Here is a 24,424-nt window from a genome sequence, read left to right as displayed (position 1 = left end):
TTATGAATAGCATATTTGTACATGTACTATATCTGGGCATGTATTGTAAAAATACATACCTTGGGCATAATCAAGTTGCTGTTTTAGACATTTCTTTATTCCCCCCACACAATGTGCTGGGACATGTAAGTCCAGCTTATTTATAGATGAGGATCACTTTTCAGAGGACTTGGGGGCAAACACTCCCAGAGCTCAGGAACTGGCAGCTCCAGGCTACTGGGAGAGGCCCGTAGCCTCATGGAATGATGCCTGAACTAGATGTCGGGAGGCGAGGTCTCAATACCACTGTTTGCTGAGAAACTTTGGGGAAGAAACTTCTCTGTTTTGAGCCACAGATGGACCACCCGTTCTCTAAGCCCACCTGCAGCAGGAACTTCCTCAGACATTGCAACTGCCCCATCCCCCACCTCCCACCAAATCACGAGAGGCTGGCATGTCATCCACGCCAGCGCTCTGGCATCCAACACTGGCTGTGTGAGCTGGGCCACGGTATTTCTATCTCTGATCATCAGTTCCCTCATTTAACAATCTGGATAATAATATCTGCCATTGCCATATGTACAGACCTGGAAGGATATTTATTATGTGTTAAGTGGAAAAAAAAAGTAAAATTTGAAATATAATCCCATTTTTGTTTTGAGGAAGAAAAAAAAAAAAGATGACTGAACAAAAAACCCAGTACAATATGTACAATGTAATCCAAAATTTAAAAAAGAATATTTATAAACGTATAGGGGAAAGTCCAGAGTATAGACATCAAAACTAACAGTGACCCTGGATGGTGTGGCTAGGTGGTTCGAGAGTCAGCCTGAACACCAAAGGGACTCGGGTTTGATTCCCAGCCAAGAGCATGTACCTAGGTTGCTGTTTGCTTCCCCCCCCCCCCCCCCCCCCGCTGTTGCAGTGCGTTCGGGAGGCAACCAGTCGATGTGCCTCTCTCACATCGATGTTTCTCTCTCTCTCCCTCCTTTCCACTCTCTCTGAAAAGCAATGGAAAAAATATATCCTCACGTGAGAATAAAAAAAAATTTTTAACTAACAGTGGTTTTCTATGGGTGATGGGATTATGAGTAACCTTTGTTCTTTTTTATTTGTATGAATTTGAAAATGCATTCTCTAGGAATATGAACTAAAAGAGGGCAACATGAAAAATAAGAAATACCTACCTTGAAAGATGATGGGAGCGATTACGTGAGAAAACATAGCTCTCATTAAGTGGTTTCTGCTCTCTCCCATTCCCTTGGGGGGGCTGCCAGGAGTAAGCTTTCACTTGTTTCTTGCCCAGCAACTCCCAGGAAGCACCCACCAAATAGCACCGGGAAGCCCCACATTTGGAAGGCATAGAACTTAAAATGTCAGTATTTCCATGGTCCGCTCCCTAGGATGCTCATTCATGGAATGCTGCAAGAGGGGGTCTGGGAAGATGAGTCTAAAATTATATAAAGGCAGTTTATAAGTGCTTGGATTTTGGGAAACATTACTCTTATTGATGACTGATTCCCATGGAAGAAAAATTATCCCCTATCATCAGAAATTAATATAAGTACCAGGAAATTGCCTTAGGGTTGAACAAGTTAAACAGGTTTTCTATACAGGACTTCTCAGTGCCTTGTCAAACTCCAAGAGGGACACTTATAGGCAGTTTCATGACCTTGCCTACAGAGTAGTTTTTTCAAAAAGCCTCTTTAGGTACTAAGGTTCTACAAAGAACACACTTTGGGAAACCATGATCTGATCTAACCCTTTCATTTTTTTCCTTTTAATTTTATAGATGGTTGACAATGAAGCTGAGTGAGAAGGGACTTGCTGAGGACCAATGGGGCTAACTGCTCATCAAAGTCAACAGGGTGGCTTATACCTTGACCTCTTGCCCTTCCTCCTTCTCCACTGTAACAGAGATGTGTCCTGTGGCTTTTCTACCTAGAAGTTTCTCCTACACTTCCACAGCCCGGCCTAGATATGGGCAAAAGTCCGAGGAGCTGGGACAACTCAGCACACTCAGGATAGATTAGTCCCAAGGCAGGAAGATCTGAAAACCAGTGTTTCTGAGCCTAAGGAACCCTGCCTCCACCAGGAAAGAGCAAGGTGGTAACTATAGCTAGAGAGATGTAGTGAGAAGACTAGGAAAGGTTTATGGAGCCGCATGTCCAAAGATGTAAGAATCCACGGGGTGACAACCGAGTTATGAGATTAATTCAGATACCACAGATGAGGCTGGGCCTTATGCTTTCTGGTCATGCTGAAGTTCCTACCCAGAAGGCTGCAAGAGGGTCTAGCCTCTGTTTCTTTTCCACCTTAGGAACTCTTCCCTGGTGTGGCTCCTCTGTCCACTGACTTCATGGGGAGAGAGGAGTGTGAAACAGGAGGGACCTCCACAAGCCATTTATCAGATGCTGCACCCTACTGAATGGAACTGAGAGAAGAAGAGAGGTAGAAACTCCAGGAGAACCTTACAAAGAGAATACCTTTCCAGCAGCCTTGGGTCCTTGAACAAACAACAAACATTCTGCCAGTGACTCACGGTGCAGCCTTGGATAAACCACAGCTCCTCTATGGCCCTAGGGTTCCTCAATAAAGTAAGCGGTTGGACTAGAGAAGCTCTGAAGATCCCTATCACTACTCTCTACCCAAGCTCCAGAACGTAGGGGATGGCTTTCTTCCCAGAGAACAAAAACTTCTTGCCCAACTTCTCTTTGGGACGAGAAATGAGCTGAGAGTCAGGCAATGGTTGGCTACTAAGTCAGTTTCAGCAAATGGAGGTGCCCTGACTCTAAGAATCCTTGAGAGTTCCCTGGCCTACCCACTGGGACCCGTTCTTCATTCCCCTACAGGGCACTCACCGAGGTTCCTCAGGCACTGTCACCTGGTCCTTCTCCCAAGTAATGATGGGTGCTGGCAGCCCTTCAATGTGGCACTCAAATCGAGCCGTCCCGTTCTCCTCCACTGTCTGAGACTCCGGGTGCAGAGTGAAGCCTGTGAGTGCTGAGGATAAGACAGTGACACACAGGCAGGGACAGGAGAGGGACAGAGAGAGGAGGCCACAGGGGGCACAGACAGTGAAACACACACACACACACACACACACACACGAGAAACATGGGTGATAGAAACACAAGCAGAGCAAATTCAGACCAACAAAGATACACCCTGGTCAGATGCTGTGGATTCCAAAGTCCCCAGGCTTAACATCAGCATCATGGTCAGACTACAATAAGATACACATTTTTTCTGGCCTGAAAATTAGTGTTTGGTGATCTGTGCCTCCTAAGAGCCACCCCCCCAAAGGGTGGGCTGGACAGTAGGGCTTGACTCTACACACTCCACCTACTGTGGGGTGGGGAGCTTTCTGGGGAGGCACCCAGGGAGCTCCCCACACTCTTACAAGCCTCTCTGGAAGATTTCCTAGAGGAGAGCATTTTACACTCTCGAACTCCATGGGACAGAAAAGGGGCAGGAACAGAGGACTGGAGAAATGGGACTAACGAACAGTGAGGCAGACAATACCAGGGAGGGACCCACTGAGCAGGACAAGAGGCAGGGAAGGGGGTCTGGGCTGAAGAGTTAGGCCTTTGTGCAGGTAACTAATCAGGGTCCCGCTTCCCACACCCCAGGTCTCCTGGGTCTTAGCTCAGACCCCAGATATGAGCACTTACTGGCGAGCTTGACCACTGCAGCCTGGCTGGCCACTACTCCGAGGGGGCCATGGGCCAGGCAGGAATAGCTGCCTTCGATGACATCTGAGGCTGCAGGGGCCGCCTCTTCATTGCCATTGGGTGCTGGCGGCTGGGACAGCCACAAGGAGCCATTGGGTAGCAGGCGTAGGTGGTCATGTTCCTGCAGGGCACCTCCATCTTTGCTCCATGTGACGCTGGTGGGGGGTCCGGCAGCGGCACTCCCCAGACTACAGTCCAGCACAGCCACCTGCTCTGGGCCCAGAATCACTTGCACTGGCCCTGGTCCACAGCTCAGCTCCACGGTTGTCTCCTGGGGCAACGGCAGCGTCCCTGCATAGAGGAGGGGGCACCAGGGCCATCAGTGTGTGTGCCCCACCTCCCACAGCCCCCAGCTCCTGAAACACCCACCCAGGGGCTAGGGCAAATCATGGAGAAAAAGGTCTCACAAAAAGACCTGAGTCTGGATCCTGGCTCTGTCCCTCACTAACTGTGATCTTGGGCAAATGGCTGCGCCTCTCCATGCCCATCTCCCCCAGCCGCTCAGTGTTCTCACCCACTAAAATACACAGCTCTTACCATCATTATTCATAATAGGCAAAAAGTGGAAACAACCCAAATGCCCATAACTCGATGAGTGGATAAATACATTACTCAGCCACCAAAAGGAATGAAGGACTGATATGTGCTACACCGTGGGTGAGCCTTGAAAACATTATGCTAAGTAAAAGAAGCCAGTCACAAAAGGCCACATATTGCATGATCTCATTTCTGTGAAACGTCCAGAATACTCGAATCATAGAGACAGAAAGCAGATTAATGGTTGCCAAGGACTGGGGAGAGGGAAGAATGAGGAGTGACGGTTGAAGGATATAAGGTTTCTTTTTGGAGTGATGAAAATTTCTAGAATTAGATAGTGGTGATGGCTGCACGACCTTGTGAATATACTAACCACCACTGATTTGTACACTTTAAGTGGTGAGTTTTGTGGTACGCGAATTGCATCTCAATGGAAAAAAAGACACAGTGATGGCTTCGGGATAGGGCTGTTGCGAGCACCGAGTGAGGTGATGTGTGGGAAGGAGCACAGCGCAGTGCCTGACCTGGCACAGAACCGGGCTCAGTAATGTCACTTCCTCCCTGAACCCAAACACATCGCCTTGACCACTATAGCCCGACCCACTTCTGCCCTGTGGCTGGAGGAGCTAGGCACCCCTCCTGCAGCACGGTTCCCCAGGGCCACACACCAAGCCAGAACCAGAACCCTAGTCTCCTGACCAAGCCAGGGACCTCTCTCTCCAGAGGCCCCAGGACAGCCTGCAGCTCCAGCACTGCCCTTGTCACAAAGGGAAGGGTAAGGGAACGACGGAGGAAGGAAATGCCGTCCCAGGGTCAAAACAAAAACATTCGAGGGCCAATATTCATTATTTTAACCAACATTTCAGCTGCGCCCAGGAACCATCATTCAGAGAAATAGTTGGTTCTTCCATTTGTGTTTCCCAGGAGGTTGACTTGCTGCCTCCCTGTCTGATAAAAGCTCAATAGCCCAAGGTCACTTCTTATCCTTTGACTTGACTCCTTTCTTCAGGGCAGAATGAGGTATCTGAGAGTGAACCAGGGACATTGACCCATTCTCATGGGGCAGGTCGAGGCAGACAGAGCCATGTGGGGCATGCGGAAAGCACAATAGCTAGGATATCAGGGACCCTCAGTTCCAGACCCAGTTCTGTCACAGTCTAGCTGTGGGCCAGTGACTATTCCTTGCCTTAGTTTACTCAAATGTAGCAGGTGATGTCTGAGATTCTATGATTTTAGGATTATTAATGAACTAGACATACCTATTACTGAAGAAACATAGAGCATCATCTAAACATATACAGAGACTATAGATACAACCTTCCACACCTGAACACAGGCACCCCAGTCTCTGCCACACTCGTTGAAACCTGGACACATAGACCCTCACTTAGAACCCCTGTCTGTCCCTAGGCTCCCTACCCACTACCCTCGAAGAAGAACAAGACTGAGGGGAGAAACATTGACTGGCTAAGATAAGGAGACCAGGGCAAAAGCCAGGGCTCTGACATTGCAGTGTGAAGGACAGACAGAGCCTGAATCTATCAGAAAGGCTCTGCTGACACCCCCAGCTCCACAGCTGGGCTCAGCATTACCAGTGGGTACAGGGAGGAGAAGGCAGCCCTTGCCCTCATCCAGTTTCCATTCTAATTGGAGAAACCAAACTGGCATTCCCATCATTGAAGGCCATTTGCTGTAGTGGAAAGAGCATTTGACCTTGGCATATAAGGTCAAAGTTCCAATCCTGTTCTTCCACCTACCAGCTGTGTGTCAAGCCACTTAACCTCTTGGGCCTCAGTTTCCACATTTGTAAAATAATGATATCACCAGCTTGGGAGAAATAAACAAGATGATGTAAGTCAGGGCTCCAGCTCAGCTCCTAATAAGCATCAATCAAGGAATGGGAGCTCATTCTTTAAAGGCACCGAAAAGGGGCTTGCACAAATGCTAATCGCTGTTCCTAACATCCAGTCCCTTCTATCTCTGAGGCCCAAGATTCTAGGATTCAAACGCAGGCAAGTCTGGGCTCTCAGCCCAGCGGCTTCCAATTGCACGGTTCCAGCCGCTGAGCAGTCGGTTTGAGTTTCAGGGGAGAAAGCCCCACATGACACGAATCTCTGAGCCCTCCGGCAGCCTCCCCGCCCCCCAAAGCACGTCCGGGGCTTGGAAAATCCCCTGCCGAGCTGAACAAACAATGTGAACAGTTGGGGCCCGAGCAGCTGCTGGGTATGTCAGCAGCCTGGGCTCTGGTGGGCAGGACGGCGGCCAGAGGGGCCAGGGCGGCTGGCTGGGGAGCCCAGAGGAGGCTCCGATTCCCTTCCTGAATATTCATGGATCAGCAGATGTCTGGCTTCCCCACCTCCGAGGAGCCCAGCAGCACCCAACAAGGCAGAACAGGGAAACCAACAGTGATGCAACTTGCAGAGAGAACCTAGGAGAATACACGGCTGTGCCGGGAACACACGCTGGCCCATGTTGGGAAGCCTGAGACTCCTCACTTTGTAGATGGGGAAACTGAGGCCCAGAAGGAGGGTCTCATTTCTCTTGGAGGCAGTTGCTTCTGAATAAGAGGTTTCTCTCTGCCTCAGTGCCCCATGCAACTTCTGGGGCCTGGACAAGCATCCTCAGAGGCTCAGCTCAGGCACCAGCCCTACATGAAGCTGCCCCTGTCTTCCCCGGTGAAGTTTTCCCTGAGTCTCACATCACACAGCCACTTGGAAATCCATTCTTCCTCTTGCCTAGATGGACAATGGGCCTTGACCTATAGAGTCAGAGTCCTGGGTCCATCATTTGTTGTATGACCTTGGATCCACTGCTTTCCTCCTTTCAGCCTCCATTTCCACAGTTTTAAAAATGAAGAATCTTCACATTTCTCATTTTCACCAAAATTGTCCCAGAAGCAGAGAGGAGCATACTCTGGAGGCTTACTGGCTGCCCAAAATGGTTTTATTTTAAACCTTTGGCACATTTTGCATTCTGCTCCATTATAAGCAATGTTTGTTTTAATATAAATGTGGTTCCTACACCATCACATCTTTTCGTAAAAGTGATGCTCTGGGGAGTGGGTCTTGTTTGTCCAGTGGCTTTGTGGCCAGATCTTTCCTGCAACCCTCAGCCCACTGCCACGGCTGACCCCCAAAGCCCTTCCCACAAGTATTTCTCAGCTGTCCCTCTCAGGGCTGGGGCGGACACAGTGGACACGTGCTGCCTGCCAGCTTTCTGCCTCGAGGCCTCCCTCTCCCATAGTCATCCTCGGTCTCCTCCGAGAGACCGTCAGAGACACAGAGCTTCTATGCTTAGGAGCCCCAAGGCCATCTCTTAATCTTCTTTTTCTGACAGATTATTTTACCCATTTACCAGGATGAATTAGATTTTATGAGGCCAATTAGAACTCAGACAGAAAGGAGATATGCTGCTGAGCCCCAGGGTCAGCTCAATGCTGTTTCAGGGGATTTGTAGGGGCCTGGTGTGAGCCAGGGTTCCACTCTCCAGTGAACTCTCAGGAAAGAGGTGGGTGGGGGGAGGGGAACGAAGCCAGATGCCTCCTTAATTAAGCCAAGAACTTGCCACAAACATCAATGCCTTGTCACTTCTGAACTTCAGGGCCCAACAGATTTACAACTTGTTTTTGATCTAGGGCAATTCTCCATGACACCATCACCACTCTCCTTTCCCAGGAGACACAAGTCAGTTTTTTCCAGAAACCTCCCTTCCTGCCCCCACCTTGCCACCTCCCTAACCACACACTAAGCCCCTCCCACTAACAGCTGGAAGGAGAGCTTGGGATGGTTGCCTGGGACACGAGGAAAGCCAGGGCACCCCCTTCAGTCGACTTGACAGCAAAGCCACACTCGGCTGCCAACCTCCCTTCCCTGAGCCCTTCTGTACCCACCAACCAGACCACTTTCAGTTCTCGGGAAGCACGTTGCTGTTCCATGCGCTGCTCATGCTGCACCCTCTCCCTACGATAGCTGTGCCATCCAGTGTCTGATTTAGACACCGCTCCTTTTTCTGCCCTATAGGACCCTGGGCACCTTGATCATTGCAGTTAAGATCCTAATTTTTTTTTTTAATCCTCACGCGAGGATATTTTTTCCATTGCTTTTCTGAAAGAGTGGGAGGGGGAGAGAGAAACATCAATGTGAGAGACACACCAACTGGTTGCCTCCCGCACGTGCCCCAACCAGCTCCAAGGATCAAGCCCGCAACCGAGATACATGCTCTCGGCAGGAATCGAACCCAGGACCCTTCAGGTCACAAGCTGATGCTCTAACCACTGAGCCAAACTGGCTAGGGCATTCTAAATTTTTGATTTGTCTTTCTCCCCAACTAGGTCACAAGCTCAAGTTTATGTCCTTATCAGCTTTCTAAATCCCCAGTACCTAAAACAGTAATTGGCACATCGTAGGTGCTCAATAAATATTCCTTGAACATGAGAGTGCACACACGGAACACACTCAAAAAGATATGACACAGAGCCCCTCATGTTTTTCCAAGCCTTGAATTCCTCATCTGTAAGAATTACAGGAACTCCCCTCAGGGCTGGAGATGATGTGAGTAATATATGTGGAAACTGCCTTGCAGGCTATGTGGCACCTAGTAGACACCTAACAAAATGCTTAAAAAGCACAGGGACAGAATAGCAAACTCACACTGAAAGAAACTACTTTAAACATTGCCAGGACTAGGGAGCTCACTACCTCACCTGTTTGTTTTGCTCTTTGGCTTGTATGATTAAAAATATCTTCCTCCTGTGCCCACTGTTTTCTCCTCATATGCTCCACTCACTTGCCAGGGCTCTGTCCTCCAAACTCCATGACAAAGTAATGAGCCCCTTATCGAACCTTCCAGAAGTCTTGTCTCTGTACCAGCTTGCACCTGAGAGCTTATTGAGCCTCTGCTTCCCTGACCCCAATGACCCCACAGCCCCTTGAGTTCAAAGGATGCTTCAGCTTCAGCAGTGAGGCAGTATTACCTGGCAGCCCAGCTAGCCCAGAAGACAAGGATTCCATTTCTCTGCATGTCAGGCCTAGAACATCTTCTCTCTGGTTTTCCATCCCCTGCAGCTCCCATCATCCACCTCTAACCAGACTGGGGCTGGGGTCCTCCCCCACTAGAGCTCCTCTTACTCTTCTCTCCCCCACCCCAGGGAGCTGGGAGCCCCCAGGCAGGCCTGGCAATGACATCTGTTCTGCATCTGGAATTTTGTGTCAAGTCTGGTTGCTGTACCTCAGAAACAGTGGAGGCTGAACAAGAGGCAGTGGGGGAAGGGGATGGAGGGAGGAGGGTGGATTCCAGAGCCCAGACACACCAACTGAGGGGGCCCAAGCTCAAAGTTAATAACTTCTCATGTAAAGGGGAGGGAGTACAGAGAGACTGAACTTGGGTATGTGTGCACCAAATCTCAGGAAAGTTCAGCTTCTCCGAGAGCCAGGAGACTGGTTCCAGCCCCAGCTCAGTCCCTATCCATGTAACCTTGGGAAGTCACTCAGTTTTCTTATCTATAAAATGGGCTCATGCTAAAATTATTCCTAAATTCCCTTTAGTGTTGGCGTTTGATGATGGTCTAATCGTGAGGTCACTTACATTATATGTGATTAATTGGGCCATGAAAGTACATATAGGATCAATGAAGGTTTAGATAACTTTTGGATAAGATTCACTATTAAGCCCTGACCAGGCGGCTCAGGTAGTTGGAGCATTGTCCCATATACCAACAGGTTTCGGGTTCGATTCCAGGTGAGGGCATATACCTAGGCTTTGGGTTCGATCCCCAGTCAGGGCACATACAGGAGGCAACCAATGTTTCTCGCTCTCAAAAATCAATGAAGCCCTGGCTGGTGTGGCTCAGTGGTTAGAGCGTCGGCCCTCGTCACACTGAAAGATTGCGGGTTCGATTTCTAGTCAAGGACACATACCTGGGTTGCAGGTTTGATCCCGGCCCAGTCACGGAATGAGTGGGAGGCAACCAATCGACAAGTCTCCCTCGCATCGATGTGTGTTTTTTTTTCTCTCTCTCTCTCTCCCTTTCCCTCCCTCCCTTCCACTCTCTCTAAAAAATCAATTAAAAAAATATCCTCAGGTAAGGGTTAACAACAACAAAATCAATGAAAATATCGGGCAAGGATTTTTAAAAAAAGATTCACTATTAAGAGAAAGTATGTTTCACCTGGTTCCTAAACTCCAAGATGGGGTCAGAGAGGGCCACCCCAACACTTCAACTGACTGAGGTGGCCTCTGAGCCTCCAGACCAAGACAGGGATAGGGGGTAGTTTCTGGGTAAGAGGAAAGCAGTTTTCATGTTCTTAGAGGCCTTCTATTACTGACTTCTGGCTTCCCCACCCCCCAACTTCTGGCTGGGTGAAACGAAGAGCCCCACTTCTTGCATACCATGAAAACAGCACCTAAAAAAAAGTTCGAGCATCAACCCCATTCTTACAAAACATCTCCCCAGTTCCCAATCCCTGACTCAAGGGAAGTGTCAGGGGAGAGGGGCAGTCACTATCCTGACCCCAACACCAGCCCTTTGTTCTGCCATTTGAGGTTGCTGAAGTGTCTATTATTTTTTACTTCCCTCTCCCTCAACCCCTACAAACTCAATTTATTGTCAAATCCTACTGATATCACTTACTAAGTATCTCTAGAATCCAGCTACTCTGGCCACCCCAACTGCCACTCCACTAGTTGCCACCATACTCTTCTGGATTACTATAACAGCCTCCCAAGAAGTTGAAGCTCCTTGCCTCAGCCCTGCCCAATCGATTCTCCACACTGGCTGGAGTGAGCTGATGCAAAGCTGATCTGGAAACCCACCAAGGGCTCCTAGGGTCTCGGAAACCTTGGTGGGACTTACAAGGCCCTTCATAAGCTGGGTCCATGTCCAACCTCCCTTCTCCCTTGACACTCCATGGCCTCTGTCCCATCCTTTCCCAACCTGGTCCACTCTCACCCTTTGTGCTCTACACCACAGCCAGATTTAGCTTCATTCAATGGTCTAAACTAAGTCACCTCTCAGCATTTGCACGTGCTGTTCTCTCTGGAAAACTTGCTCCACCATCACTCTTTCCACAGGGCTAACTGGGGCCCTGCATTGAGCTCCATTATTCATCGCTTCCTGGAGGAAACCTTTGCTGACCTTTCCAGAGTACCTGTCAGTCTCCCTCCACCAGACTGGAAACTTTGCAACAGGGACCAGGTCTGCCTCCTTATTTACTATATTCTAGGTACCAGGCACATGCTAGACAAAAAAAAATAATAATACAAGGTGCTAAGTATTTGTTGAATGAATGCATAAGCGACCTTGGTCCAGATCATGGTGGCTAGTCAGAACTCTATAGGATTGTCCCAGGCCAGCTGAGCTTGGAACAGCAAGGGTTTTGGCTGAAGGCTGGTAGAGCAGTTGCTTTAGCCACACACTGCTGTCAAGGGAGCCCCAGATTTGCCCCTGCCACCGCCTTGTGCACTCCAGAGCAGAGAGAGGCCAGATCTCTGAGGCAAACCGAGCCCCTTGCCAGAGGCCCCACCAGTATTCATAATACTCGAGTGCACTTCCCAGCCCTGGTCCCTCTTTGTTGGGTGGCACTGAGCCCGTGGTGTCTGGAGCTCTTGGAAAAGCCAAAGACCGTGGGCACAACTATTCCTGGGTTCCAGGAGATGCGCCCTGACCTCTTCACCTGACAACCCCGAACCCCCTCACTCCCAGGGCCAGCCTCGGGACTCGGCCCCCAGGAGGCCTCCAGCCAGGTGGGCCTTCAGCCTAGAAAGGGGCGTGTCTTTGTAGGGAAAGAAGGGATCCCAGAAGTTTCCGGCACTTTCCCACCCGCAGTTTGGTTTCCTGGAGATGGGCCCGGGGCCGGCGGGGCTAGGGCTCCTTCCCCCTCCGCCATCCCTGCTCCCTCCCACGTGGCCTGGCGGAGTCTCTCTGGAAAGCCGCAGCAGCTGGAGAGAAATACCCCTCCCCACCCCCACCGCCAAGTCCCTCCCCGACTCGCCCCGGACACATCCTCAGCTCTCCCCTCCGCTGGGAAGGCTAGAACTGGGCGAACAAAGCGGGCAGCCCATCCCCCTTCCTAGCCCTCCTACCTACCACCCCCATGGGCCGCCCCCCAAGCGCGCGCGGGACTGGGAGCCAGAGGGCTAGGGGCGCAAGAAGGAGCCCTAGGCTTAGGGACTCCGCACTCCGTCACCCCAGCCCCGGCCCTTTCTCCAGCGTGGACAACTCTGACTCCTACCCCCACCCCGAACTGAGGTGGGAGGTCGGAGGAGGCCTGGCTGACCCCGTTCACGCTCCCCTGATCTGCCCCTGGGGTGGGGGCAGGAGTGACACGCGTCCCATCCCGAGTGCAAGTGTTGGACACCTCCCACAAAAGCAACTGGTCTCCCGCCCCCTCCCTCAGCCCACTCCAGGCCAGGGTTTGGGGGAGCAACACCCCCCCTACGCATACACCAGCCCCGGGGGCCACACCCACTGGGCAAAGTTGAGTGTTTTACCACCACTAACCCTAGTCAATCAGAAATCTCCTGCTGTTTCCCCACCGCCGGCAAGGACACTCCCAAAAGCCAAGGCCAAATATTAGCTCAGCCCCATAAACGCAATGACACACGGTCTCGACACAAATGGAGGTGCAGACACGCACCCCCACAGCCCTGCTCTCTCACACGCTCCCAGCCCCGAGACCGCGCGGGCAGCGCAGAGCCCGCCCCGCTCCGGCCACCGCACCGCAGCCCCGCGCCGCGCGAGACCGCGGCACGCGCCGCGGACACGTCCGCCCGCAGAAGCCCCCTCCCCACCCTCCGCAAGCGCGCGCGCGGACGCGCACACCCCGCTCGCTCCGCGCTCGCCCCGGACTCCGAAAACCAAGGACACACACCCCCTGCGGACGAGTAGGAGCCGCAGACGCCCCCAAGCGCAGGCGTCGCGGGGACCCGGACGCGCAGCCCGCGCCCCACGGACCCCGCACTCGCTCCGGACCCAAGACGCCCGCCGGCCCCGCAGCCCCGCGCAGCCCCCGGCGCGGGCGCACGGACACCCCGCTGCGGCTCCGGCCACGGCCGCGGCGCCCGCCCTTACCGCGCGCGGCTAGCAGGCAGAAGGTCAGCGCGACGAGCCCGCCGCCGCGGCCGGCGTCCCCCCGCGCCATGGGGCCGGCCCGGCCGCCGCCGCCCCGCACCTCGGCCGCCGCCGCCGGGGGAGGGCGCGCCGGGCGTCAGTGGCCCGGGGAGGCGCGGCGCCGCGGGCGGGGGCGCGGCCTCGGGGGCCGGGGCCCGAGCGGGGGCCGGGGCCGCGGCCGCCTCGCCCGCCCCTCCATCGCCATCTTGGGCGAGCAGCCGAGGGGTGGGGGGGCTGGTGGTGTTCCGCGAGGGCGGCAGCCCGGGCTGCGCCGGGGACCCGGCCGGGCCACCGTGACCCTGGGCCGCCGGGCTGTGCCCTGCTGGGGTCTGCGCCCCAGTGCCTGGCCCTCTCTGGGTCGCCGTGGGCCCCGTTGGGCCGCTTGTCTCTGGGTCAGCCTCTTAGTCCCTCTGTATCTGGGTCCACGGGTCTCTCTGCCTTGGTGTCTCCGTTCCTTTTCCTTGTCGCTGCCTCAGGGTCTCCCCCATCTCGGTTCCAGGCTGAATGGAGGCAGATTCAAGGCCTCGGTCTCCGTCCTGATGGCCCCGTCTTCCCTTCTTGCCTTCGGAGCCCATCCCATCCCAGGCCCTGTCCTGAATCCTGGTTAGCCTCCCCACACTCTGCACCCCCACTGAGGACGTGACGGTTCCCTCCTCACCCCCATTTCCATTGCCATTCCACGCCCAGGGCTTCTCTTGGCCTCCTTCCCCTGCTCTTGCAATAACCAACCCAGGCAGGGCATTTACTCAACCCTGAGCCCCGTCACAGTCAGACATCTCTGCAAGCCTGAAAGGGACCAGGGAGGTTTGATTGCTTTCATTTTACACGTAGGGAAACTGAGGCTGGAGGAGGTGAAGACTTGCCTAAGGACATGTGGTCAGGGAGCAGCAGATGCGGGACCAGAGCCCTGGTGTTCTGACTCCAGAAAGTCGTTTCCCACTCTTTCTTCAACTGTGCCTTTCTCTGTCCTAGCCAGACTGGTTGCCTCAGTATCCCACAAATATTTCTTGTTCTAAAGCCAGGGATTCAATCTGCAGGCGAGGGTGGGGAGAGGAGTACAGATTAAATGACCTATTTAAGGTCCCTTCCAAGACCAAGATGCTGTGGTTCTTTATTCCCTGTGTTTCCAGTGTTCCCATGACTTAGAGCCATTTTGTCTCTGTACCCAGTAGGTGCCTTACCCATCTGTTGCTAGTTAACCCTTAAAAATGACCTGTGATTTGCAGATCTAATGGGATCTGGCATTTATTCATTCATTGCCATGCCCATCAGCAGCATTTGACTTAGCCAGTCACTCCCAGTTGCTTCTCTTAGTGATGCTATCGGGTCATCAAGTCTTTAAGTGACATCTTTATACTGAAGATGTCTATACCTCCAGGCTGGACCATCTCCCCTGAACCCCAGACTTATCCAGCTACCTGCTCAACATTTTCACTGGCTGTCTAATAGGCATCTCATATTTAACATGTCCACGATTGAGCTCTGATCTTCCAAAACATTGGAGTCATCCTTGACCCTTCACTTTCACATCCTTCATGTTCTATCTTCCCACTACCTTGATCCAAGCACCTCTTACCTGGATTGTTGCAGTAAACTCCTCATGGGTGTCCTTGTTTCTGTCCTTGTCATCTTCAGTCTTTTTCTCAATACAGCATCAAAAGTGATTCTGTTAGCCTGGCCGGGCATGGCTCAGCAGTTGAGCATTGACCTAGGATCCAGAAGTCACGGTTTGATTCCCAATCAGGGCACATGCCCTGGTTTTGGGCTAGATCTCTAGTCGGCGTGCAGGAGGCAGTCAGTCAGTGACTCTCTCATCATTGATGTTCTATCTCTCTCTCTGCCTCTCCCTTCCTCTCTCTGAAATCAATAAAGACATATATATATATTTTTAAAGTGATTCTGTTAAAATGTAAATGAGATTGTGTCACTTCTCTGCTAAAAACCTACCAGGGCCTCCTAGTTCAGAGCAAAAGCCAAAGTGTAACCTGGAGGCCTCTTTTACCTCTCTGATCTCACCTCCCACACCATCCCCTTTGCTCACCACCTCTCCAGCCACACTAGCCTCGTGGCTGTAACTTGATCATGACCAGCCTTCTCCCTCCTGCCTCTAGACCTTTGCCCAGCTAGGATAAGTCTGAAGCTCTGTCCCCACCCCCATCCCTCCTGTCCCCACAACTTCCCCCACTCTTCTTATCTCACTTCTTTCTAACATGCTCTATAGCCATTTTACTTATTTTGTTTATAGTCTGTCCCCACAACCAGAATGTGGAATTTTTGTCTGTTAGGTTCACTGCTGAATTCTAAGCAGCTAGACCAGTATCTGGCACTGTGTAGGTGCAGTGGCCAGGATAAAAGATACAAATCACTACCCACAGGAACAATAGTGTCCTAAGTGGCGTGGGGTAGCTGGAAGGATGGGAACAAGAGAAGGAGGGTGTGGTGGGGGGGTTGAGGAAGAATTCTTCACAGAACTGTTGATTGTTGTAGATGTTTGACCTGGGTCTTGACAATTTAAGGAGAGTAGGCCTCTGCAGAGGCCCTGTGGTGTAAGAGCACGGTATGTATTCCGGAAATGGCAGAGCCAATAATTAACTGCACAGATATTCATGGGCCACCTATTGTGGGTCAGGCCTGCTCTGGGCACTGGAAACACAGTGGTGAACATGGTTCTTTACCTGCATGGCACTTGGTGTAGTGAGGGAAACAGACAAGTAGAAAGGGAACTATAATACTGTATGATACAGACTGTGATGGGGCACAGGGAGGAAAGGAAGGGAAAGCTTCAGAGAAAACAAATACCTGAACCCAGTGTAAGCAAAATGTAAGAAGTGTGGCTGGACAGGAAAGAGGTCAGGGGTGGGAGAGGAAGCCAAAGAGGGAAACTGGGACCAGATGGGGAAGGCCTTGTATATTGCTGAGAAAGCAGTTGATGATTTGGCTCTCAATTGAATGAATAAATGAATGAACAAGGTGTCACCATATAAAGAATGTTGCTGATTCCACAAGCCACACACAAAAATCCAGTTCATTTCTGTCTTTGTATCTCAGCACACAGGGGTGGAGTAGGACAGCGGTGTGACAGGCTCAGGCCAGCCAAATCCAGTGTAAGGAACAAGAGCCAGGGTTTCTTGTCCTGCCTCTGTAAACAATTTGCTATGTGACTTTGGGCAACTTCTTTCCTCTTCCTGGACCTCAGCTTGGTGAGTGAGAAAAACCAGAGGGCTGGGTGTGATGCACATTCCTAACCAGGGGTTCCAAAGAATTCACACCATTAAAAGTGGATATGGTAAAGATAAATTAAAAAAAAAAAAAGTTGATATGGCACTTGCCTTAATATCTTGCTTTTTAAATCAATTCATAACATAGTCTACTATTTTCCCTCTTCAAATGGTACCATGGAACGCCTCCAAATGTGTATGGGGTGTTCCCATGTAGAGGTCCATGGGGGGGGGGGGCTGTGAACATGCTCAGGTGAATGTCATTAGCCACTGTCTTGGCTCTTACCCTTAAACAGCTTAGCTATATTTATGTATAAATTATTTAATTTATAGCCTTGTTGGACCATAAGAAATACATGACAGGAAGTATAAGGAGCACTGATCGCTAATTTACAACAATCTAAGGCTGAGGGAGAAATGATAATTTTGCAAATTTACCTCAAGGTGATGGAAAAGAATGTTCCAGTCTTCTAATCAAAAGTCGTTTAGTCACTAATACGTCAAAAGCCAATGTTTAAAAAAATAAATCTAGTGATAATTCCATCTATCAGAAAGGCAGACCTATTGTATCTACAATGTTATTTGTGGAGAAGTACTTCCAAAATAGATATAAAATCTTTTATTTCACATTTCAGAAATAAAACTAAAAAAAAAAATTTTTACTTTTTAAAAATTGTAGCACAAAAGGGAATTATATCAGGAAAGCAATTTTTGATCCTGTGGTTAAATTTCAATGTATATTTGGTCCCCAAATTTGATATACAGTTTTGTTTGTTAAGAAATCATGCCTTTTTCTCAATTAATTCAAGATCAGCATGCATTTCTTAAATGGGGAAGAGGGTTTTGTAACTCATCAATTAAATATGTTTAAACGTCCTTCAATTAACAATATACTGTTACACTTTATTTTTCTTCTTTGAGACAATTCTAAGGCTGAAGTAACATCTTGGGGACAGCTCAATGTAGCGGCTCAGAGACCGGGAAAAGGCGAGAGGACTATAGTTTTAATTGGTTTGACCAGGTGGATGGGATGTCGTTAAACAGAGAACATGGAGATTGAGTATGAGGTACCTTCATGGCTTCCAAGTGAAAATGTTACAAGGACCAGAAACACCGTTTTGATCTGAGCAGAGAGATCAGAACCAGAGAAATTACTGTGTGAGCTGGTACTTCTGTCAGAATATCTAATACGCTTCACTATCATAGTCTGTATTAAACTGGCTCTACTGCTAGTCAGTATGCTTCCTGTGGCAGGAACCATGTGGCTCTTGCTCGCTTTTGTTTTTCTGGCATCTAGCACAGTGCACAGCATATAGTAAGATCCCAATGCATGTTTTTTTAAAAGTTACTGCTTTATCAGATGCCGTGCAAAAATAATGGAAGTTTTAAATCACTAAGGGAGTTCTCAAGAGAGCATATTACTGTGAAAGGAGGTTGGGCATCAGAAAATGTTGGGAAGCCCTGGCCTGAGTAACCTCTAAGACCTCGGTAGGCTCTGTGACTCTAAATCAAGAACTTGCTCTGTAGGACCAGCAGTGGCTGTCTGTGGAGCTCATATCATTCTAGAACAAACAATGGAATCCACCCTGGTGGTGGTTTAAAAATACGTGTACAAGCTCTTTGACACTTCTGCCTCCAACAAGCAGTGTCTCCTTCCCCTCTTTGAACATAGGCGGGCCTTAGTGACTCATTTCTAAAGGCTAGAATGTGGCGAAGGTGATACTGCGTGGCTTCTTAGGCTTGTCATAAAAGAAGACAGGGCTCCCACCTGGCTTTCTCTGGAGGACATGTGACTTTGGAGCCCTGAGCCGCCACGTGGGAAGTCTGGCCACCTTGAGGCTGCCTTACTGGAGAGACCATGCGAGGAGATCACGTGGAGATAGAGATGCCGGTGGAGGCCCAGCCGTTCCCTTGGGAAGTGCCGCCTCCCCGACGTCCGGCCCCGCCACTCTGACCCTGACCACATAGGAGGCCCTGCGCCCAGCTCACCCAGCACTGTGCGCGACAGTTATAACCAATGGTGGCGGTGGTTTTACACCGCTGCGTTTGGGGTGGTTTGTACTAGATACCCAGAACAACTGCTGGAGTCTTTACTGGGCCGGGTTCACTATTAGAACCACTCACTGCCTCCCCCATTCATCCTCCTGTAAGGAAGATGCAAAAAAAAGGTATGTTTACAATATCTTCACCCTTCATATTCCAAACTCTCCCTCACACTGCGCCTCGGCTCGAACCCTCCGAGCCAGTGGGGTGGGCCTCCTATCACCCTGGGATGCCTGCCCACCCCTCTAATATCATCAGATTGCTAACCAACTTGTGGAATTAGGGGATATTTTAATTTTCTTCTTTGTGCTTTTCTATGTTTTTTCCAAATTATCTATAGTGAACACATCATTATTATTAGTATTATTTAAATATGTCTTTATTGATTTCAGAGAGAGGAAGGGAGAGGGGGAGAGAGATAGAAACATCAACGATAGAGAATCATTGATCGGCTGCCTCCTGCATGGCCCCACCGGGGACCCAGCCTGCAACCCCGGCATGTGCCCAGACTCGGAATCGAACTGTGATCTCCGGGATCCTAGGTCGATGCTCAACTTCTGAGCCACTCTGGCCGGGCGACACATATTATTTTTGTAATCGGAAATAGTAAATGGAACCGAGAGGGGAAAAATTACAATCTTCAGTTTGGGTAGATGAGAAAGTTCTGGAAATAGTGGTGATGGCTGCACAAGTGTGAGTGTGCTTAATGCCACTGAACTGTATGCTTAAAAATGGCTAAAATGATAAATTTTATGCTATGTATATTTTACCACAATAAAAAGAACATATATAATCCCTTAAAACTCAAATCCCAGCTCCTTCAAGGTGATCATCTATCCAGTCCTTACCCATCTGTCTGTACCACTCAGAGGCACTGGATTATTTCTGCCTCATACAGCAATTTCTTCATTTACGTAATTTGTTTCAGCCTTGTGTCTCAGATCACATTGGAAACTCCTTGAGGGCAGAAACTGGCATTATACAGGTGGTCATGCCTACAGTATGCTTAAAAATCAATTGCCTGGAAAGCAAAACACGTTTCCCTAAAGAATCAACAACCACAAAGGGTGGCTATGTTCTCAGACCACCCAATCAAAACCAGCTCCACTCACTAAGTATCTAAAAAGTTGTATGTTGGCAATGAAAATATATGGCAGAAAAACATTGGAAATAGTAGCAATTAAAACAAAAAAGCAATGGAAAGGTTGAGAAGTTTGGGATTGAATTAGTAACAAATACATACACTGGAAAAAAGATAATTATTAACTAGGTAAAACAAAGTTCTGCATGAATAAAGATGGTTCAGTTTATTACATGACTCATCTCTGAATACATTTACATAGTCAAAATGATGTAAACACTGAGTATGGCCTAAGTGAAATTACAATAGAACTCTGTTGAAAAAATGAGGGAGCTGGGACGTGTGTGTGTTCGGTGGAAATGGGAAACTCGAATCTTTCATAGTGGGATACCACTAAATAATGCATAAAAACTGGAAAAAAATCACAGGATAACATTACAAACATGCTATTTAGAGATTTTAGAATTTGACCCCTTAAGCTATGTCCCTGTGTAACCATGATAAATTAAAACTTAAAAAAAAAATAAAATGATGCAGGTCACTGTTGTTCACACTGACACATCCGGCCCCGAACCGTCCTTCCTCATCGGCTCTCCAGGCCGACAGTGTTCCACTTCCCATCACCTCCTTGCTGCTCCCAACAGCTAGCTCCTGCCTGGAACCATGGGTCCTAACAGCCACCTCTGCTTCAGGCCAGGCTGCCCAGCAAGCCCGGGAGTCACATGGCTCCTTGCTGGTCCCGTTTATGAGGGCCCCTGTACAGACACCGGCACAGTGGGCTGTGTGACCTGTTCTCACCCGGGGTCTCTGATGCTCTGCCCTCAGCTGGACACACTGATCAGGATGCGCGCAGCACCTTCAGCAGAACCGAAAGGTGGGCGGTGTAGGTCACACTGTCCACCCCTCTTTGGAAACTGCACCCTCTCCTGCAGGAGGCCAGGGTCCTCCCCTTAGGCCTGTCCTGCCCGACAGCCTTCTCCCTCCTCAGTTTCCCCATCAAAATATGTCTATTCCATGGCCCACCCTCTCTTCTGGCCTCTCAGGCAAACTAAACCAGTGGAGGTGAAGCAAGCAGAGCCGGGGGCAGGTGCGTAAGGTCCTTCACACTCCATTCCCAGCACCTGCACCTTTTCCTGTGATTGCCCCCAACCCCCTCTCAGGTTTCTGCCTCCCAGTGTGCCAGTTCCCCCCTTACTCCTTTATGTCTGTGTGTAAAGTATTCCCTTTGCCTGAATGACTTCCTTCCACCTGAGGAAACTCACTCCTTAACACCTCATTCAAATGCCACCTCCTTTGAGCAGCCTTCCCTGACCATCCTGTTTTCACTGCCCAGAGAAAATAATAGCTCATATTTGTTGAGTGTTGTGTGCCAGATACTAGGAGCTTTGCAAGTGTTTTCTCATATCAAAGCTCACAGCAACTCCATGAAATATTACAATCATTAACTCTAGGTTATAGAAGAGGAAGCTGGAGCACAGAGAGGTTAAATAACTTGCCCAAGGTCACACAGTAGGAAGTGGTTCAGTGGGAGATAGGACTGCAGGCTCTCTGGGTCAAAGCCCACACTCCTTCCTAACTGCTGTCCTGCTCTGCCTCCTGGGGGCTCACACAGCACTCAACATCTCTCTTTGCACTGACCCTCTTGTTTACATATCCATCTCCACTTCTGGATTGAGAACCCTTTGAGAGTAGAGAATGTGTCTGACTCCTCTGAGCATCCTTATATCCCTGGATCCCTCATCATAAACCGGGCCCATGGCAGCTGCTCAGTTTGTGTTGCTTGCTAATGGATGAGTGAAGCCAGGGTTAGCATTCTACTTCTGCACTCTGACCTCTCTGAGCTCTAATTTCTTTCTGGGATGGGAGACACAGGAGGAACCATAATACTATCTAACCAATGTCTCCTAGCTTGTTGTGAAGATCAAATTGAACATGATGCTGTTATAAGGAAATATTCTCTAGGTGGTGGGACACTCACCATTCAAATGTTAGCGGTTGGGATTCAGAGGGAAATGTGTCACCTGCTCGAAGGTAAAGCATGCTGTCCCTAACAAAGGCCTTACAGTTAATGACACCTTTATCCTAATAAAGTGCAACACTGGAAAATCAGCCGTTGGTCAGGCAGGTGGGAAGTATCTGAAGCCAAGCCAGAGTCTAGTCACCCCCATGGGAAGAAGGTTTCTGTACCCACCCTTCTTGCTGATGTCCCAGAACCTGCTGTTCTCCCAAGATCCCTGGGCTGAGTCATGTTTCCCTTCCAACCCAGCATCTATCTTCTCCCCAGAGCTTGGGCCTGACAGCTCAGGTCCTGGACAGCAGACGGTTCCCATTGGCAGTCTTCACTCCTTAGAGGGGATGGGGTCAGATCTACAGCAGAAGTGCCAACTTGAACGTCATAAGTCACTTCCAAGCCCCCATCCCATGCGAGGCCTGTGCCTGGCACTTTGGCCTCACTGCATCCCTGAAGGAAGTGTTAGAACGCCACTTTAGGGTCCAAGGTTAGAGAAGCAAAGGGCTTGCTCAAGATCACAACTGCTGGACTTGAACCCGTCTATCAGATTACAAATCCTCTAGTCTTTCCCATGCTCCCCCTTCTTTCTCTGGGCAAGCTCAGGGAGAGTCCTATCCAAGACCCACCCAGTACATGCTTTCTCAGCATGATCTCAGTCCCTGAAGGAACTCAGATTTCAGGCAAATACCGTATATCCTTGATTCTAAGATACATTCTTATTTTCATTTTTATATTTCTTCTATCAGTATCTTACAAACAGTAACATCTTAGATTTTAGGAAATTTAGTAGGTGTGCTAGAGACTGCATTTAAGGGTCTCTGTTCAGCTACTAACTAGTTTTGTGCCTTTGGGGAAGTCACTTTATCCGCCTATGTCACAGGGAGTTTACTCAGCCTGACTTTTGGGAACAGCTCTGCCACTTCACAGTTGTGTGGCTTTGTAGTCTTCTCTGGGCCCCAGTGTCCCCATCTGATGGGAAGGGTCACTGATATATTTGAGGGGCCACCTTTTCTTTGAAGCTGCAGAACATGTGCCCCCAATCGTACAGAAGTAAACAGCTGAGGCTGCTCTGGGTGAAGTAAGAGCTGGGGGGGCCTGGAACCCTGTGGTTTCCTGGCAGCAGTCTCAGCTCCCTCGCTTTGGCAAATGCCTCTGCTGAGGTCTGGTTTGGGAGAACATTGCTCTGGGAGGTAAAGACAGCTAGAAGACCTGGGCTCAAGCATGGACTCTCTTTAAACAGCTGGGATGGCTACGGTATAATCACTTCCTGGCTGTGGGCCTTAGCTTCTCATTTGTAAAGTAAAGCAGCAGATGACATGATTTCTAAGAATCTGCTCTGGCTCTTTACTCTGGTTGCACATTAGGATCACCTAGGGAGCTAATAAAAAAAAATTTAAAAGATGGCAGACCTACTCCCTCCTACCTCCTATCCTACCCCCTACCCCATGTTGATTAATTGATCCCAGGAGGGACTCCGACATCAACATTTTTTAAAGCTCCCCTGGCAACTATGATAGCAACCGGGGTTGAGAAGCACCATTCCTCTAGACCTGAAGCTTCAAAGAAAAAAATTCCAATGCCAGCTCAAAGGAGTCCTAAAAGCTTAAATTAGGGAGAATTTGGTTTCTTTTGCAGTCTTACAAGTAAATTGGTAGATGGGTGCTTAGGAATCTATAATCTACCAATCAGACAACCCTGAGGGAGGTCAAAAGATCTTTTTCATCTGAAAAATTTTGGGTACTCAAGTATCTAGCAAGTGATTCTGACCTGACTCTGTAGTAAGTACGGTTGGGAGGATTAACCAAGAGCCTACTCTCACAGAGTCTGTAATCTAACTGGAGAAACAAAACCAGGGGCAAACAGTGTGGTATAAAATGAAGTGCTAAACCTGAGACAACGTTTATTGGGTGCTTTTATTGCATGCCAGGCACCAAAGGCTTTATAGGATAGTAAATGAACTTAATCCTCACGGCAAACCATTAAGGAGAGTTCTGTTATTATTCCTATTTCACACCTAAGGAAACTGAGGGTCAGAATGTTATGTAAATATGCCTAAACCCATAAAGCTAGCAAGAATCAGAGGCCAGGGTTGAAGCCTGGATCCAAAGCCAGTGCTGATACCATTTGCCACGCCGCCTATCCCAGGTCAGGAGATCCCCATATAAGCTCCGTCGGATGCCAACAGGAACCTGGGTCTCACTTAAAAGCATTTGTTCTACTAATGTAAAGAGGAAACCCTTAGGTGCTTGTAGGTGAATGAGGAGCCCTGGGTGAAGGAAAATGAGGCTATGTCAGGTGATATAGGGCCCTGAACGTCAAGCACAACTTAGGGACTGGAGCAGCAGAGAGAATCTATCATGCCTTCAAGAAAGTGGCTGTGTCCTGCTGGGTGCACTAGTGAGGTGGGAGGTGAAGTTGGTCCCGAGAACAAGGGTTAGGTCCTCTTCATCTTTGTTTTCTCATAGCCTAACAGAGGCCTGGCACATGGTTGTTACTAAATATTTGCTGAGTGAAAAGTTGAGAACTGCTTCTCTGAAGTCACTTGGAATTCTTTTTTTCCTTTTTTTAATATATCTTTATTGATTTCAGAGAGAGAGAGAGAGAGAGAAACATCAATGATGAGAGAGTTGTCATTGATCGGCTGCCTCCTGCATGCCCCCAACTGGGGATCAAGCCCACAACCCGGGCATGTGCCCCGACCAGGAATCAAACCAC

At 49.5% G+C, this 24,424-nt stretch overlaps 1 protein-coding gene and 1 long non-coding RNA gene across 4 annotated transcripts in view; one reads left to right on the top strand and one right to left on the bottom strand.

The window, feature by feature from the left end:
* Positions 1-13,387, bottom strand: part of IGDCC4 (immunoglobulin superfamily DCC subclass member 4) — a 38,158-nt gene extending 24,771 nt beyond the window's left edge. For all 3 annotated transcript variants that reach the window (XM_087820858.1, XM_087820859.1, XM_087820860.1), the window contains exons 1-3: positions 13,318-13,387; positions 3,654-4,004; positions 2,841-2,982 (exon numbers count right to left, since the gene is read on the bottom strand). In XM_087820858.1, the coding sequence (XP_087676984.1) occupies positions 2,841-2,982; positions 3,654-4,004; positions 13,318-13,387 (563 nt within the window). The remainder of the gene's footprint in view (positions 1-2,840; positions 2,983-3,653; positions 4,005-13,317) is intronic.
* A 2,872-nt stretch (positions 13,388-16,259) lies between these two features.
* Positions 16,260-19,426, top strand: LOC107533741 (uncharacterized). Its single transcript, XR_001602901.2, has 2 exons — positions 16,260-16,556; positions 17,496-19,426. It is a non-coding gene; the product is annotated as an uncharacterized LOC107533741 (long non-coding RNA).
* Positions 19,427-24,424: the final 4,998 nt, after the last annotated feature.

The sequence above is a fragment of the Miniopterus natalensis genome, chromosome 1, assembly GCF_054644295.1.
Source record: "Miniopterus natalensis isolate mMinNat1 chromosome 1, mMinNat1.hap1, whole genome shotgun sequence".
In the NCBI taxonomy this organism is placed as follows: domain Eukaryota; kingdom Metazoa; phylum Chordata; class Mammalia; order Chiroptera; family Miniopteridae; genus Miniopterus; species Miniopterus natalensis.
This window is presented reverse-complemented; position numbering and strand designations above follow the sequence as displayed.